The 16,140-nt window shown below is 39.0% G+C and overlaps 1 protein-coding gene across 3 annotated transcripts in view; it reads left to right on the top strand.

Moving 5' to 3' along the window:
- TPX2 (TPX2 microtubule nucleation factor) overlaps nucleotides 1-16,140 on the top strand; it is a 57,847-nt gene that overhangs the window by 28,279 nt on the left and 13,428 nt on the right. For all 3 annotated transcript variants that reach the window (XM_047853510.1, XM_047853509.1, XM_047853508.1), the window contains 7 exons: nucleotides 1,320-1,448; nucleotides 2,548-2,676; nucleotides 4,193-4,314; nucleotides 5,418-5,569; nucleotides 7,784-7,952; nucleotides 11,012-11,153; nucleotides 12,454-12,670. In XM_047853510.1, the coding sequence (XP_047709466.1) occupies nucleotides 1,320-1,448; nucleotides 2,548-2,676; nucleotides 4,193-4,314; nucleotides 5,418-5,569; nucleotides 7,784-7,952; nucleotides 11,012-11,153; nucleotides 12,454-12,670 (1,060 nt within the window). The remainder of the gene's footprint in view (nucleotides 1-1,319; nucleotides 1,449-2,547; nucleotides 2,677-4,192; nucleotides 4,315-5,417; nucleotides 5,570-7,783; nucleotides 7,953-11,011; nucleotides 11,154-12,453; nucleotides 12,671-16,140) is intronic.

The raw sequence follows: 16,140 nt of genomic DNA, 5'->3' as shown, positions 1-16,140 counted from the left end.
ATTTGTGACACATAAAACCTACAGAGGGCTTATGTTCATAGTATATAAGGAATTCTTACTAATCACTCAGGAAAGGATTGACAACCCAATGGAAAACAAACAAGAGACTTGAACTAGTACTTTATCAAATAGGATAACCAAATGGCCAGTGAACATGTGAAAAGTTGCTCTATCTCACTGGGAATAAGAAAAGCAAATTAAAATTACAGCAAGGTTTTACTGCATACCGGCTAAATTAAAACATCTGACAGTACCAAGTGTTCAGGAGGGTGTAGAGCAATGCAGACTATAATATCAACTCGCCAGTGTAAGTAAGCATAGATTGGTACAAGCACTTTGGAAACAACTTTTAATTGACATAACCAGCGTCCTATGACCTAACAAACGGTCTTAAAGCCTACACCCGCCAGCAACATGTGCACCTGTACAGTGGACTGGATAAATAGTGGTACATTCCTACGGTGATTGTTATACAGCATTAAAAATCAGTGAATTAAAGCTACATGACTCAATGTGACTGACTCTCACAAATATAATGTTGAGTGAAATAAACAAGACAGAAAAACAATACTTGCATTAGTCTGATTATATTACCTGAAGGTGTTTTGTTTTGTTTTTTTAATTTTTTTTAATGTTTATTGCTTTTGAGAGACAGCATAAGTCAGGGAGGGGGAGAGAGAGAGAGACACAGAATCTGAAGCGGACTCCAGGCTCTGAGCTGTCAGCACAGAGCCCAACGTGGGGCTCAAAATCACGAACTATGAGATCATGACCTGACCCAAAGCTGGACGCTTGACCAACTGAGCCACCCAGGCACCCCTGCCAGTGTTCTACTTCTTAGCCTGGGTGGTGATTTCATGAGTCTTTACTTTGTAATCATTTAACTTAATTTTTGTTTTGTGCACATTTTGGTATGTGTTAAATATTTTACCAAAAACGGGGGCGTGACTAAAAGGAGAAAATAAACACCTTAGTTACCAGGAGATCTGATCTCAAATTTCAAGTCTGATAGCAATTTGCTATGTAACAGGGTCAAGTCACCTCATCTTTATTGACTTTTACATTTAAAAGGAGGCAGTTGTATTAGGTGATTGCCTGTGTCTTAAAAGAAAAAAAATTCGTTGCATTTACGTACCAACATTTTATGATGAGGTTCAAAAGCTATCAGTAAGGTAAAAAGTTTTTAGAGTGGGAATAATACCACAAAACTCTTTGTAGCCATTGGCAGTTTGACATACTTTCACATTTCTGGGGCACAATTGCATATCTGTAGTAGATACATTCATTTTGGATAAATTTTGTCAATTCCTGTACCATAGGCGATCTACTAGACTCTCTGCTCAGAAGGATTTGGAACAGAAAGAAAAACATCATGTAAAAATGAAAGCTAAGAGATGTGCTACTCCTCTAATCATCAATGAAATTCCACCCTCCAAAAAAATGAAAGTGTAAGTAGCCACAGCTTCTGTCGATTGGCATAGGTTTTACTCCTGTTTGCTCCTGTGGTTAACAGCAAACAGAATATATGGTGCTTGTTCTTATTTTTATCAGTTAGGAATGTATTTTGCTATAAGAAATAGCCTATTCACCTCGAGTGGTTTAAAGAATAGTGATTTATTTGCTTCACAGAAGTTTGCTGTTGGCTTTGGTTCAGTGACTGAACAGTGCCAGGGCATTGTTAGCTTTTTTTTCATACTTGTTACTCAAGATGGCAGCTCTGTGTTTCTTAGCTTCTTCCTTGTGCTTGTTGCCTCATTGTCACAAGATAGCTGCTATATATCTAGGTATCACATCCATGTTTAAGAGAAGAAGGAGAGTATGATGAAGAGGGGCAGCATCCATATCACAAAGGTGAAAATTTTTCAGAAACCTTGGTTATACCTCAGTTGCCCTACTGTGTCGCTTGAATTCTCCCTAGTGCAAGAGAAGCTCTCAAAACAAGTACAGCCTTTGTACATTGCCACCCCAAACAAAATTAGAATTCTATTGATAAGAAAGAAAGTGGAATAGATATTGGGAAGGCAGCTAGCTATCTGCCGTTTGTGCATTTTATGATAAGCAGTTGGAATCTCTCCCCACCCTCCTGAACCATCATCAGACAACTCTTACCTTGACTTCTGTTGGTGTTCTCAGAGCTTACCCATTTTAAAAAAAAATTTTTTTTAATGTTTATTTATTTTTGAGACAGAGAGAGACAGAGCATGAATGGGGGAGGGTCAGAGAGAGAGGGAGACACAGAATCCGAAACAGGCTCCAGGCTCTGAGCAGTCAGCACAGAGCCTGACACGGGGCTTGAACTTACGGACCGCGAGATCATGACCTGAGCCGAAGTCGGACGCTTAACCGACTGAGCCACCCAGGCGCCCCAGAGTTTACCCATTTTATCCATTGGTACATACTGTTGAAAGAATCTTGCGATTGAGACGTGGTTGTTGTCCGAATGAAAGAGAAAATTTAAGCCTTGTGTGATAGATTTGGGGAGGAGAGTACAGCAGTGTATGCTTTAGGGAATTGAGAATATTTATTTTTTGTTCTTTTGAACTCAAGTTCTAACAAAAAAAAGAAGCCAGAGGAAGAGGAAGAAAGCAGTGCCCATCAAGATACCTCTGAAAAACATGAGTCTTCCCCAGAGAAAGCCAAGGGCCGACATACTGTGTCTTGTATACCACCTGTGAGGTATGTTTCTTTCCTGAATTTAAATTTTAGAGTCAGTAGAGTAAAATTATAAGCAGGTACATCTGTAGTGTGGAGCACATGGAGCTTGGGAAACTAATAAAGCTGTAACTATGGTGAGGTGAATTGTTTTATGTCTTGGGGGATGCTCAAGTCTTAAACATTGAGGAAAATATACTATTAAAGCAAATTAAAAGGAATATGAAAGGAAAAAGTTAGTAAAAAGGTCCTTACTACCTGAATTGAACAGTTTCTATTTTACCAAGCTCCCTTCAGGTCTTTATGCAAGTAAAAAATGTATTTCTACAATCTGTGTATAAGTAACCTTTGGGATTTGTTTTCTTTGCTTGCCACAAGACTATTTCTTTTTTCTTTTTCTATACTATACTATAAAATCTTCCCATTTATCCTTTTTTAATAGCAAATACTCTATCAAATTATATTTACCATTTCCTGTTGAAAATGTAGTTACCAATTTTTCACTATTAGAAATAATCGCGAACATCTTTATTGGTAGGGACTTTTCTTTGAGTAGTTTCTTCAGGCTGAGGAAAGAGAAATTCCTTGATCAAGCCTAGTTTTATGGCTACTGATATTGCCAATTTTATTTCTGAAATAAATGTATGAATTTACAATACCATCAGCTTTGAATGAATATTTTTATTTCCGTGTACCCTGTCCACATTGAATTTGTTTTTTGCATTTAAAATTGTTTAAATTTACTTGATAAAATGTTGATGGCATCAACTTATTTTAATTTTTATTTGATTGCTGATAGGATTATATTACTGTTATTGTGAACATCTTTTCCATATTTCCTCTTGGGTGGATTGTCTATTTCCTTTTCTGTTTATCTGTATGTGGTATTAGTGATAGTCTCATTGTTAAGAATGATTACTCTAAATTGAACATTTGCTATGTGTCAGGTACTTGGGAAACACCCGATTTAATAGTCACCAAATACTCTGTGGGGATGAATATATTCCTCATTTTACAGTGGAGAAAACTGAGTCTCAGAGGGATTAAATATTTTTCTCAAGAGCACATAGGTAGAAAATGAAATGACATGGTTGGGATTTGAACTCTAGCTGGTTTCACTCCTAAGTCTCTCTTCTCCATCACAGTGTATATTTTACATATGTTAGTCTTTTGTCATATTTCTTGCAAATATTTTCCCCATTCTACTGGTATTTTAATCCTACTTTTTCTTGTGGCCTAAAAGCTGATCATTGTATAGTCAAATTTATGTCTTTTGTAATATCTTCTATAGTCAATTTTAACTTTCTTTTTGAAAAATTTTCAATATCGTTATAACTTGTGCATCTTGGTTTTTTTGTTTTTTTTGTTTTTTTTCATACCGTTACATAATTAAGTCAGTATCGATTTATCAGATAATCCTTTTTGGCTTTGATGATTATTTTATCACAGGTTAAAAATCTTGTCTGTAATACCTTTAGACTGTTTTGAATCAGGAGCCTCTTCTCTCCTCTCTTACCTCCTTTACTGATTTTCCCTTTAGGCAAAAGATTCTAAAAAGTACTGAGGAGCAAGAGTTGGAGAAGAGAATGAAAATGCAACAGGAGGTGATGGAGATGCGGAAAAAGAATGAAGAATTCAAGAAACTTGCTCTTGCAGGAATAGGTCAGTTTGGCTCTGGTTGATTCTGATTTATGAGGGGTCCTTCCCATAATCTTGGTAGGGTTTTTGAAGTCTCTAAAGGATAAAAGTCTTTATTGGTTAGTAGCCAGTAGAAAAAGGTATGTTTGTTAGAAAGCTGGACATGGATATTCTTTATATCCCAATGATTGTTCCTAGAACGTTTTATATACACCAGACTAGGGCGCCTGGCTGGCTCACTTGACAGAGCATGTGACTCTTGGTCTCAGGATCGTGAGTTCAAGCCCCCATATTGGGCATAGAGGTTACTTAAAAAAAAATGGGGGGGGGTATTATATATATACACCAGACCTTTCTTAGAGCGCACTGTTGCTCTCTGTCTCTAACTATAGAACTCACACCCATCTTTTGAGGCCCTTTTCCATGAAAACTTCCCTCATTTCTTCAAGGATAACTGATTCCTCTCTCCTTTTCCTTTCTAATTCTTTTTCTTTGTGTTAGAAAAAGAAGGAATTACAATTGAGACAGAAGATAAAGCCATTGGGCATGCCAGTTTTTTATTGTTGTTTTCCCATTTTAATTTTAGACAGAGGAAAAGACAGCTGAGCGAATCCACTTGTAGCTACAGAGGACAAGTAGGACTGAGGGAGCGAAAGGGTCAGAGTTCTGCTTTGCTCTGGCATACATAGAGTTATTATTGGTGGAGTCAAAGCTATAAAGCCCTGAATACTGAGTTGAAAAAGCACCCCTGGAGTTTATAGGATTTCCTTCATAGACATGTTAAGTGTGCTTTTTAAGACAACTCATAGCCTTTCTTGTCAAAAGTATTCCAGTTACTGTGTGTCCAGAGCTATAACTACACCTAGGAGATGGGATTCTTCTTCCCTGTTCTACCTCTTTGCAGTTTGCCTCTGACCAGAGGTCCTCACACCAGTAGTGCTCAATGAATAAGGTACATATAGTAAGTAGTGTCCTTGAGCACTGATTCAAATTTGGGGCTATGTGTAGAGAGTGAACAATATTAAGATCCATGATGATAGAAATATCAAAAGGACTGGATAAAGGGGATTTACTGATATTCTCTATTCTTAGTGTTACCTGTGTGTTTTACTCTGCTTCTTATTCAGGGCAACCTGTGAAGAAATCAGTGAGCCAGGTAACCAAATCAGTTGACTTTCACTTCCGCACAGACGAGCGAATCAAACAACATCCTAAGAACCAGGAGGAATATAAGGAAGTGAATTTTACATCTGAACTGCGAAAGCATCCTCCGTCTCCTGTAAGTTGATGGGCTAAATGGATATTCTTGTTACTAATTCAGGGAGGATTTCGGGTGCACTACTTGTGGTCACTATAATTGAGAGAAGCGTGTTTTTGAGTTAAGGTAGCTCTAAACCCTCACTTTGCCCCATTAGCTATGTGATCTTGGAGAAGTCATGCGGCCTCTCTGGGAAGCATCTTAAGTTGCTGTGAAAACTGAATTAAGGATGTACATATGGAGCTCCTGGTAACTCAGTCATTTAAGCATCTGACTCTTGATCTTGGAACAGGTCATGATCTCACATTTGTGAGATTGAACCCCTCACCAAGCTCTGCCTGACAGTACGGAAACTGCTTGAGATACTCTTTCTCCCTCTCTCTCTCTGCCCCTTCCCCACTTGTGCACACATGCACTTTTTCTCTCTGTCTCTCAAAATAGTTAAATAAACTTTAAAAAAAAAAAAAAAGAAAGAAAGAAAGCGGAGTGCATGGGTGGTTAAGCATCTGACTTCAGCTCAGGTCATGATCTCACGGTTTGTGAGTTTGAGACTGCGTCAGGCTCTGTGCTGACAGCTCAGAGCTGTAGCCTGTTTCAAATTCTGTGTCTCCCTCCCTCTGCCCCTCCCCTGCTCATACTCTGTGCCTCTCTCAAAAATAAACATAAAAAAAAAATAGAAAAAGAATGTACATAAAGCACTTAGAATTCTGTGTGGCAAATTGTAGGTGCCAGCTTGCTACAGCTTGTGCTCTTACAAAATTCTTGAAAAAATCTTGTGTTTACAAAGTTTTGTGCAATATATGACAGGGCTTATGGAAGAAATGGGGTTGGGGCAGACCATTCAAATCTAACAAAATGATAAGAATCCTACTTAAAAATTCTAAAAAATATTTTTTGTAAGTTTTATTTATTTGAGAGAGAGAGAGAGAGAGGGCACACAAGCAGGGGAGAGGCAAAGAGAAGGAGAGACAGAATCCCAAGCAGGCTCTGCACCATCAATACAGGAACTGATGTGGGGATGCGGGGCTTGAACTCATGAACCGAGAGATCATGACCTAAGCCAAGATCAAGAGATGGACACTTAACTGACTGCACCACCCAGGCATCCCTAAAAATTCTAATACTAAGAATTTCTTCTTGCATTTGCAGTAAGCATCATTACTTGTTGAAGTCAGTTCTTTGCAGTCTTAAACCCTGGTGTTGTGCTTCTTCCTTTGAGATGTAGGTCCTTAAAGAGTTTTGTTTCTAATCAGAGACTAATTTTATGAAAGTTAATCATCCAAGGACTAGACTCCTTCATCACTCAGTTTTGGGGAGGATGTCTGCAGAGATTCTGATTCAGGCAGTTGCCTGACCTGATCCAGACCCAGAACCCAAATCAATTTTTTCTTAATGGGATTAAGGGTGAGGGGAAACCTTTGCAGCTTTTTTTCCCTTCTAATTTTCAGAAAACTTGTTCTTGCTGGCTTCAAAACACTGACATGCTTGGAGAAAAAAAATCACCTTATTAACTGTTACAGAACAGATAATTTGTTAAGCCCTAGATCCTTTCTCCCTTCTTTTTAATGTTTGTTTTTGAGAGAAGAGAGTGAGCATGCACAGGTGCTTAAGCAGGAGAGGGGAAGAAAGAGAGGGAGACAGAGAATCCTAAGCAGGCTCATGCTGTCAGCGCAGAACCCATGAACGTGGCTTTGAGCCACATGGCTCAAACCCACAAACTGTGAGATATGACCTGAGCTGAAATCAAGAGTTGGACACTTAACCAGCTAAGCTCCCCAGGCGCCCCCCCCCCCCCAGCCCCTTTCTTCCTTTTTTAAAAGGTGGGAACAGACTAGTTTTAACCTTTGCTCAAGGACTGACAAATTTAGGAATAATAATCTTGACTTTTTATTTAAAAAAAAAAAAATTTTTTTTAACATTTCTTTATTTCTGAGAGAGAGAGTGAGAGAGCATGAGCAGGGGCAGAGCAGAGAGAGGGAGACACAGAATCCAAAGCAGGCTTCAGGCTCTGAGCTGTCAGCACAGAGCCCGATGGGGGGCTTGAACTCATGAACTGGGAGATCACGACCTGAGCTGAAGTCGGACACTTAACCAACTGAGCCACCCAGGTGCCCCATAATAATCTTGACTTTACCACAGTCCTTTTTTCTTTTGATCCTCTGTGTTGAATATGCGGCTTATGGTAGATCTGAGCTCTTCCAAAACACTTCATTTGAGGACCAACTTTCTTTACAGGCTCGAGTGACTAAGGGGTGCACCATTATTAAGCCATTCAACCTGTCCCAAGGAAAGAAAAGAACATTTGATGAAACAACTTCTACGTACGTGCCCCTCGCACAGCAGGTTGAAGCCTTTCATAAACGAACCCCTAACAGATATCACTTGAGGAGCAAGAAGGATGATAGTAAGTTTCATATCAACATTATAGCTGGTTGGAGCCTCCCCTAGGATTTCATTTGCTTACATAAATTTGCCTTTAGTTGAAATCCTAGCTTTTGAACTAAAGTATGGCATATGCCTACATGCAGACAAGAAGTGCACAGTTGAGCATCTTTGTACTCCCCGCTCTGGCTATCTGTCTACTTATATACATCAACCACCTTGATCCTCCTGGTCAATAATTGGCCAGGTATTATACCTTTGCCACTTGTCAGGGTGTATTGGTGCGGCTACTTAACTATAGAAAATGGAAGCATTCCATTCATTCAGGGTCGTGTGCTTTTTGTTCAACCATTCAACAAATTTCACCACTATAAACCAGGTATAGAAGTGTAGGAGTTATAGCAGTGAACAAAATGGACTTGGTGCTGCTCAACATTAAGTTTCTAATTCAGTGAGAAACAGAGCACTATAGATTATGGTAAGTGTAACGAATGTAGAGGGACACACAAGAGTGAAGAGACGTGGGAGATAGGTAGAGCATGTCTGTAAGCTGAGAAGTCCCTGGCAGTGAAAAAAGTTGAAGAACCAGGGCAGAAAGGAGATAACCAGTGATTGACCCTGTGCCAGCAGGTGGAGGAGGGATACTCAGCTCAGGTGGAGTGCTTGTTCTTTGAAGGGAGGGTAGGAGAGAGAAGAATGGGTGCAAATGCCAGAGGGTTTGTAGGTTTGGGATGAACACATGAGAGGATTCTAATCTCTTAGCTTTTGTCTTTATGAAAATAATTACTGCAAGAAGGAAAGTAGAGAAGTTTGAGAAATGGAAGTCACGTAAAATAGTTGTCTAGAATGTAGGACTAGCATTCTGGATAAAGCAGGATTTTGTTGTTTTGCCTTTGAAGGTCTCAGTGTTTTCTGCCCTTGCATTGGCATTGTTTAGTGCAGCCAGGCAAGCTTCTTTAAGTACAGCATTAATATTGTTATTATATTCCAGGGGTCATTTGTCAAATTTTAGATTACAAAAATAGTGAAATGTCTTTTTTTTATCCTAATGGAAATTTAAATATTAAACATGACTTTCCAAATAATATATGATTTCTAGAGTCTGATATGCCCTGCTTTTAGAATCTTGGTCCTGGCAAATAGAAAAAAAATTATTTCCTGCAATTAAAAAAAATTTTTTTTAATTCCAGTATGGTTAACATATGGTGTTGTATTAGTTTCAATTACAGTGATTCAGCAATTCTATACATTCCTCAGTGCTCATCATGATAAGTATACTCTTAACTCCCTTCACCTATTTCACCCATTTCCCACCCACCTCCCCCCAGGTAACCATCATTTTTTTTTCTCTATAGTTAAGAATCTGTTTTTTGGTTTGTCTCTTTTTTCCTTTGTTTTATTTTTTTAAATTCCATATATGAGTGAAATCAAATGGTATTTGTCTTTGATTTATTTCATTTAGCATTATATTCTCTAGATCCAACCATGTTGTTGCAAATGGCAAGATTTCATTCTTTTTTATGGCTGAGTAATATTCTGTCACATATATATATCCATTCATCTATCAGTGGACACCTTGGGCTGCTTCCATAATTTGGTATTGTAAATAATGCTACATTAAACATAGGGGTGCATATATCTTTTCAAATTAGTGTTTTTGTCTTCTTTGGGTAAATACCCAGTAGTGGAATTACTGGATCACATGGTAGTTCTATTTTTAATTTTTTGATGACCCTCTGTACTGTTTTCCACAGTGGCTCTATTAGTTTGCATTCCTACCAACAGTGCACGAGGGTTCCTTTTTCTCCACATCCTTGCTAACACTTGTGTTTCTTATGTTTTTGATTTAGCCATTCTGACAGGTGTAAGGTGATCTCTCATTGTAGTTTTTTGATTTGCGTTTTCCTGATGATGAGTGATGCACATCTTTTCATGTGTCCCTTGGCCATCTGTATGTCTTTTGTGGAGAAATGTCTGCTCATGTCTTTTGCTCATTTTTAGATTATTGGGTTTTTGTGGGTTTGTTTGTTTGTTTTGTGTGTGTTTTTTTGGTGTTGGTGTTGAGTTGTATAAGTTCTTTATGTATTTTGGATACTAACCCTTAATTGGATATGTTGTTTGCAAGTATCTTTTCCCCTTCATAGGTTGTCTTTTAGTTTTGTTGTTTCCTTTGCTATGCAAAAGCTTTTTACTTTGACATAGTCCCAGTAGTTTATTTTTGCTTGTATTTCCCTTGCCTTGGCAGGCATATTTAGAAAAATGTTGCTGCGGCCAATGTCAGAGAAATTACTGTTTGTGCTCTTTTCTAGGACTTTTATGATTTCAGATCTCACATTTAGGTCCTTAATCTATTTTGAGTTTATTTTTGTGGATGGTGTATTTTCTGCAATGATTATTTAAAACTTTATGTAGTTATAAATAATTGTTATACATATACTTGAAGGCTGACTTATTTCTAAAATTAATAGATTTGGTTTGTATCTCCTGCTGTTATGTGGCCAGATCTAAATTAGAGGACTCATTCTATGCAACCAAGGTTGCCTCTGGTCAGGTAATCAATATTGTCTATGAATGGTAGTGATGGTCTTAAGATTGATGCTTTGACATAGTCTTTTTACTTTCTCTATTTGACTTTCTTTGAACAGGTCGTGATGTTTTGATGTAGACGCATTTAGGAAATTCACAAAATTGGGAGTCATTACTTGATCTTTAGAAAGGCCTTATTTTAAAGCTGGAATAAACAAAAGTCTTATGTGTCAGTAATAAGCAAAATAGTTGGCATTGTGAATAGAAAGGCAGTACATGCCTGTGCAGTGATAAGGAATCCATCAGACACAAATGGATTTTATGTTCAGAAGATGATAGTAGAATTTAACCAAAGACTACCTTCATCATACCCCTCAGTAAAGAGTGACAGGGAAGAAGGGGCTGCATGTTTGTCAGGTTGACTGACATGAGCTGAGCTGAGTGTGGAGGGCAGCCACTCTGATTTGTCATCTCTGGGCTGCCTAGCTGAGTCAGCACCTATAGTGTGCTGGGAGTCTTGGGAGCTAGGTGAATGTCTGTGATCTTGGTTTACAGCTCTGTTACCCTCCAAGTCTGCTGTGGTCAAGATATCCAGAGACCCACAGACTCCTGTGCTGCAAACCAAACAGCGCACAAGGCCAGTGACCTGCAAAAGTGCAGCGGATCAGGAGGCTGAGGAGCTTGAGAAACTGCAACAGTAAGTCCAACTGGCAGTATTTGAGGAAGAGTTCCAAGAATCTGCCTGCTTTCTTTTCAATCATATATATGTGCGTATATATGTACATATATATGTACGTTTTGGGGTTTTTTTAGTTTTATTTATTTATTTTGAGAGAGAGAGAGTGCAAGTAGGGGAGGGCCAGAGAGAGAGAGGGAGGGAGAGAATCCCAAGCAGGCTCCATGCTGTCAGCGCAGAGCCTGATGTGGGGCTTGAACTCACCAACCATGAAATCATGACCTGAGCCAAAACTAAGAGTCAGATGCTTAACCGATTGAGCCACCCAGGCGCCCTTGGCTGCTGTCTTTTCAGTTCTATAATGGGGATAGTTGCTGTTTTTCTTGTCATGGGAATTTATGGCATTTGAGTTATAGGCTCTGTAGTCTGTGCCCCTGCCTCTGTGATTAAAAAATTAGAAGGGTGGGGGGGGGGGGTGGGGGGCACCTGGCTGGCTTAGTTGGTAGAGCATGGGACTTTTTTAAATTTTTTTTTTTTTTTTTTTTTCAACGTTCATTTATTCCTGGGACAGAGAGAGACAGAGCATGAAAGGGGGAGGGGCAGAGAGAGAGGGAGACACAGAATCGGAAACAGGCTCCAGGCTCTGAGCCATCAGCCCAGAGCCCGACGCGGGGCTCGAACTCCCGGACCGCGAGATCGTGACCTGGCTGAAGTCGGACGCTCAACCGACTGCGCCACCCAGGCGCCCCGAGCATGGGACTTTTGATCACAGGGTTGTATGAGTCCCATGCTGGATGTAGAGTTTACTTAAAAATAAAATATTAAAAAAAAAGAGAGAGAAGTGGGAATATGCAGATATCCTGGAATATAAAGTGGTAAAAACGAAGGGGGTAGGCAAACTTACTCAGGATTCCAACTAAGGAGTGTCCTCTGAACTTAGTTGAGGTAGATCCCACCCTTTATGGCTACCCAAGGGCTCATTACAGCTATTATTGGTGGAGGAAACTGGAACAAAGTGTGGTTAGCACTGGAGTTTGTCTCCTGTATCCTTCTTTCATTCCTTTTTGTACTTCTTTTGAGGAGGGGCAGCTTCCTCTGGGAAGAGAAATCCCAGTCTTTAAAGTGGTAAGAGTGTTAGGACTGGCTCCTTTATTCTTTGTTCTGGAGGGAGAGACAATGGCTATGGAATGAGTCAAAATTTTGCTGTGCTTGGGTAATCATAATAATTATTTTTCTGTTTTAGACCTGCTTTGTTGTTTGTGTAATTTTTATTTTATTAAAAAATTTTTTTGTGTGGTGTCATTTAAACTCTTATCTACAGATACAAATTCAAAGCACGGGAACTTGATCCCAGAATTCTTGAAGGTGGGCCCATCTTGCCCAAGAAACCACCTGTGAAGCCACCCACTCAGCCTATTGGCTTTGATTTGGAAATTGAGAAAAGAATCCAGGAGCGGGAGTCCAAGAAGAAATCTGAGGATGAACACTTTGAATTTCATTCTAGACCTTGCCCTACTAAAATCTTGGAAGATGTTGTGGTAAGAATGGTTAAGGCCCTGTATGCTGGTAGAAATATCCTTCTCATGACCAAATATCTCCCTGTTCACAAATGTTTGAGTAGATACTATGATCAGGGTATTGTATTAGGAACTGTAGGTGATAAGAGACAAGTCAGAGGTGGATTTTGCTCTCAGGAAACTTAAAGTCAAGTAAGGGAGACAACATGTATAAATAATATAAAATTAGAAGTATTCTAAGAGCGGTGACAGTTAATAGTACTGTAGGAACTCAAAGGAGATAATGATTTCTTCCAGACAGGAGGTTCAGGGAATGCTCTGTGGAGGACAGAGCATATGACCTGAGTCTTCACATCGTCCTCATCATGTGTTGTCACTCTCATAATAGCTGACGCTTTCACTATGTGCTAAACGCTCCTCTAAGCCCCTTCTGTGTATTAACCCATTCATTTTAACCACAATGCCTTCAGGTGATTTACTGTAATTACCACTGGTTTCAGATGAGGCAGTTGAGGCACAGAGAGGTTAAGTGGCATTCCTAGGCCATTCAGCTAGTGAATGGTGGAGCAAAGATAAGAACTCAGGCACTCTGCTCCAGAGTTCATGATCTTAATACTTCGTTATATTGCCTCTCCATTGTATGGTAGATTTTGGACTCGTAGAAATGCAAGTGAAATGGACTGGCAGAGCATTCCAGGCAGTGGAAGTAACGTAAAAGCCTAAAGGTAGAAAACACAGGGTAGCTACTGGGAAGCAGGTGGGTGGCTCATTTAAGCTACAGAAAAGAAGTACAGTATATCAAGAGGAGCAACTGGAAATGAGATTAGAGAAGTGGGTTATAATGTGATGGTGGGCATATAGTCAGGAATTTAGGGGAAACATACAATTAGGAAGAGATGCCACAAAGAATCAATAATAGGGTGCATCTACATAAGTGCAAAGATGGTTTTTAGATATAGTTCTGTGCAGGTAGGGAAACACCTTCTTCCTGTATTGGACTGACTTATATCCAGGTACTAAGAACTCTCTTTTTCTGTTTTCTTTCTTTTTGCTTGCCCTTTTGAGTCACCATGGTTTTAAGTGAAACTGCATCAAAATATATTATTACCTTGGTCCGTGTACTTAGTTTTGTTGCTGTTGTTTTTTTTTTAATATTTTATTTCTTAGTAATCTCTACACCCATCACAGTGCTTACACTCACAACCCCAAGATCAAGAGTCACATGCTGCTCTGACTGAGCTAGCCAGGCACTTCTGTTTATTCTATTTTCTTAGCACTAAGTCAGAAGCAATCCAAAGTTATATTTTCCAGGCTTTAAGAAAGCACAGTAATGCTTAGAAATAGTTCTTCCCCTCTTCCCACCTTTATGGCTTACTGCATATGAGACCTCTTTTCTATTCACAATGCATTTTCCTTTTCCTTTTCTTTCCTTGATGCACAAGTACTATAGGCCAAACTCTGTTGCACAAACTTCTAAGAAACCTCTTCCCACACAAGTGATCATTCTCCAAGTCCTATGCTGTCATTTGCCCTTTGTCATTACCCACTGAGGAAAATGCTGTGAATGTAACAAGGGAAATGTAGGTTATATGCAAACTTCAGAATCCTAGAGCCTAGCGGAAGGGTTCAATGTTTTCATTTTACACACTAGAAAATCAAGGCCCAGAGAAGAGAAGTTACTTCTTCAAGGCTTTTGTAACATGCATTTAGTACCTTGCTTTTAGTAACATCTTTTTCTTTAAGCTCCTGGCTTTCCCCCCTGCTACAAAGCTTTGATTTTTATTTAATTCACTTTTACCCTTCTGATTTTTACTATATCCTTGTATCTCATATTACCAGTATTGACTTTATATATTCTTAAAATTGACTAATTTTTAAAGTAATTTTATTTTTTTTTCAATGTTTATTTATTTGTTTTTGAGAGAGAGAAAATCCCAAGCAGGCTCTGTGCTGTCAGCAGATCGACCAGGGCTCAATCTCACGGACCATGAGATCATGACCTGAGCTGAAATCAAGAGTCAGATACTTAACCGACTGAGCTACCCAGACGCCCCTAAAGTAATTTTAAAGGGAGCATATAAATCATTATGTAAATGGAAAACCAGTACTTTTTGCCATGAATAATAATACTAACAGCTAATATATGAAGCTTATTATATGCCAAGTTTTATTCTACGCTCCTCAATTTATATAATAACTTACTTAATTCTCATAATTTATATAGTAACTTAATTCTCATAATAACTCTTGAGGTAAACACTATAGGTCCTATTATCAGTCTGTTTTATGGTTAGGAAATATAATAGTTAAATAACTTTCCCAAGATCACTAACTAGCCAGTGGCAGAGCTGGATAGATTCTAGGTATATGGTTTCAGGGTCTGTACTCTTGTATTAAAATAGAAGGTACCTTTTTAAATAGAAAGGTCTTGGGAAATATGTGACTCTTAAAAAAAAAAAATAGTCTGTATCCCACTTAACATCCTCTTCCATGATATCTGTCTTACCTGAACTTTGATTTTAGAAACCCTGATTTAGGAAATTGGGCTGGCAGTTTTGTTGCACTTTGGACATGCTAGGGTGAACTTGTATGTGGGGAAGGGTGCCTAGAGTTCGGTAAGATTTAGTTAAGTGAGATCTTAGAGTAGCCTTGTACTAGTTTATGCCTTGTTGAGAATTCTGGATAAACATATCAGCAAAGCACTAGGTAAGTAAGATGCAACTGAATTGATGTGGTACGCTCCAGGGAAGTGTTTGCCAAATCCAGCTGGTTCTCAGAATCCTCTGGGGATCTTATTACATAAACAGATTCCTGGGCCCCACCCCTGGAGTTTTGATTTGTTATGTGCAGCATAGATTAGAGAGAGCCCCAGTGAGAAATTAGTGTCTGACACACAGTAAGCAGTTATGTTGTTAATAGTAATAACTGTCATTTTCTCACATGCTCTCCTCATGCCGAGCGTTTTATGTAGATTGTTGTCTTCTTGCAACAATTCTTAAGAGGCAGGTTTTATCTTTATTCCTGCTTTTCAGATGAGGAAGAGACAATAGGAGGTATCTAGTATGCAGAGCCAGGATCTGAACCCACCATCTCCTTGAATACTTTCTTATTCTACCGCACTTTCTTATTCTACCATCATTTATTTTGGCAAACTCAGTGTTTGAGTCTGATACTGGCCATTTGCAACTCTCCCTTCTAAAAGTTCCAGTGATGGCACTTCAACTCTTGGTTTCTAGAGAAGCAAAGCATAGGAAGCATTAGGTGTATTCTTTCACCCTCTTCATTTTTTAGAAAGAGAGGCTTTGAAAGGGGAATGTAGCTTGCCCATAGGATCATTTTTAAAAGTTGCTGGTAGAATTGAGATTAGGTCCCTTAACTTCTACTTCTGGACTCTCAGAACAGAAGAGCCTGCTTCCCAGAGCCCAAATTCATCTGGTCTGTTCACCACTGTTCTTCATCCTTGCCCCTCTAGTGCTGAAGCTCTTTTTATG

Source organism: Prionailurus viverrinus, chromosome A3 (genome assembly GCF_022837055.1).
Source record: "Prionailurus viverrinus isolate Anna chromosome A3, UM_Priviv_1.0, whole genome shotgun sequence".
Taxonomy (NCBI): Eukaryota; Metazoa; Chordata; class Mammalia; order Carnivora; family Felidae; genus Prionailurus; species Prionailurus viverrinus.
The sequence above is the reverse complement of the archived record's forward strand: the minus strand, read 5'-3'. Positions and strand labels throughout refer to the sequence as shown.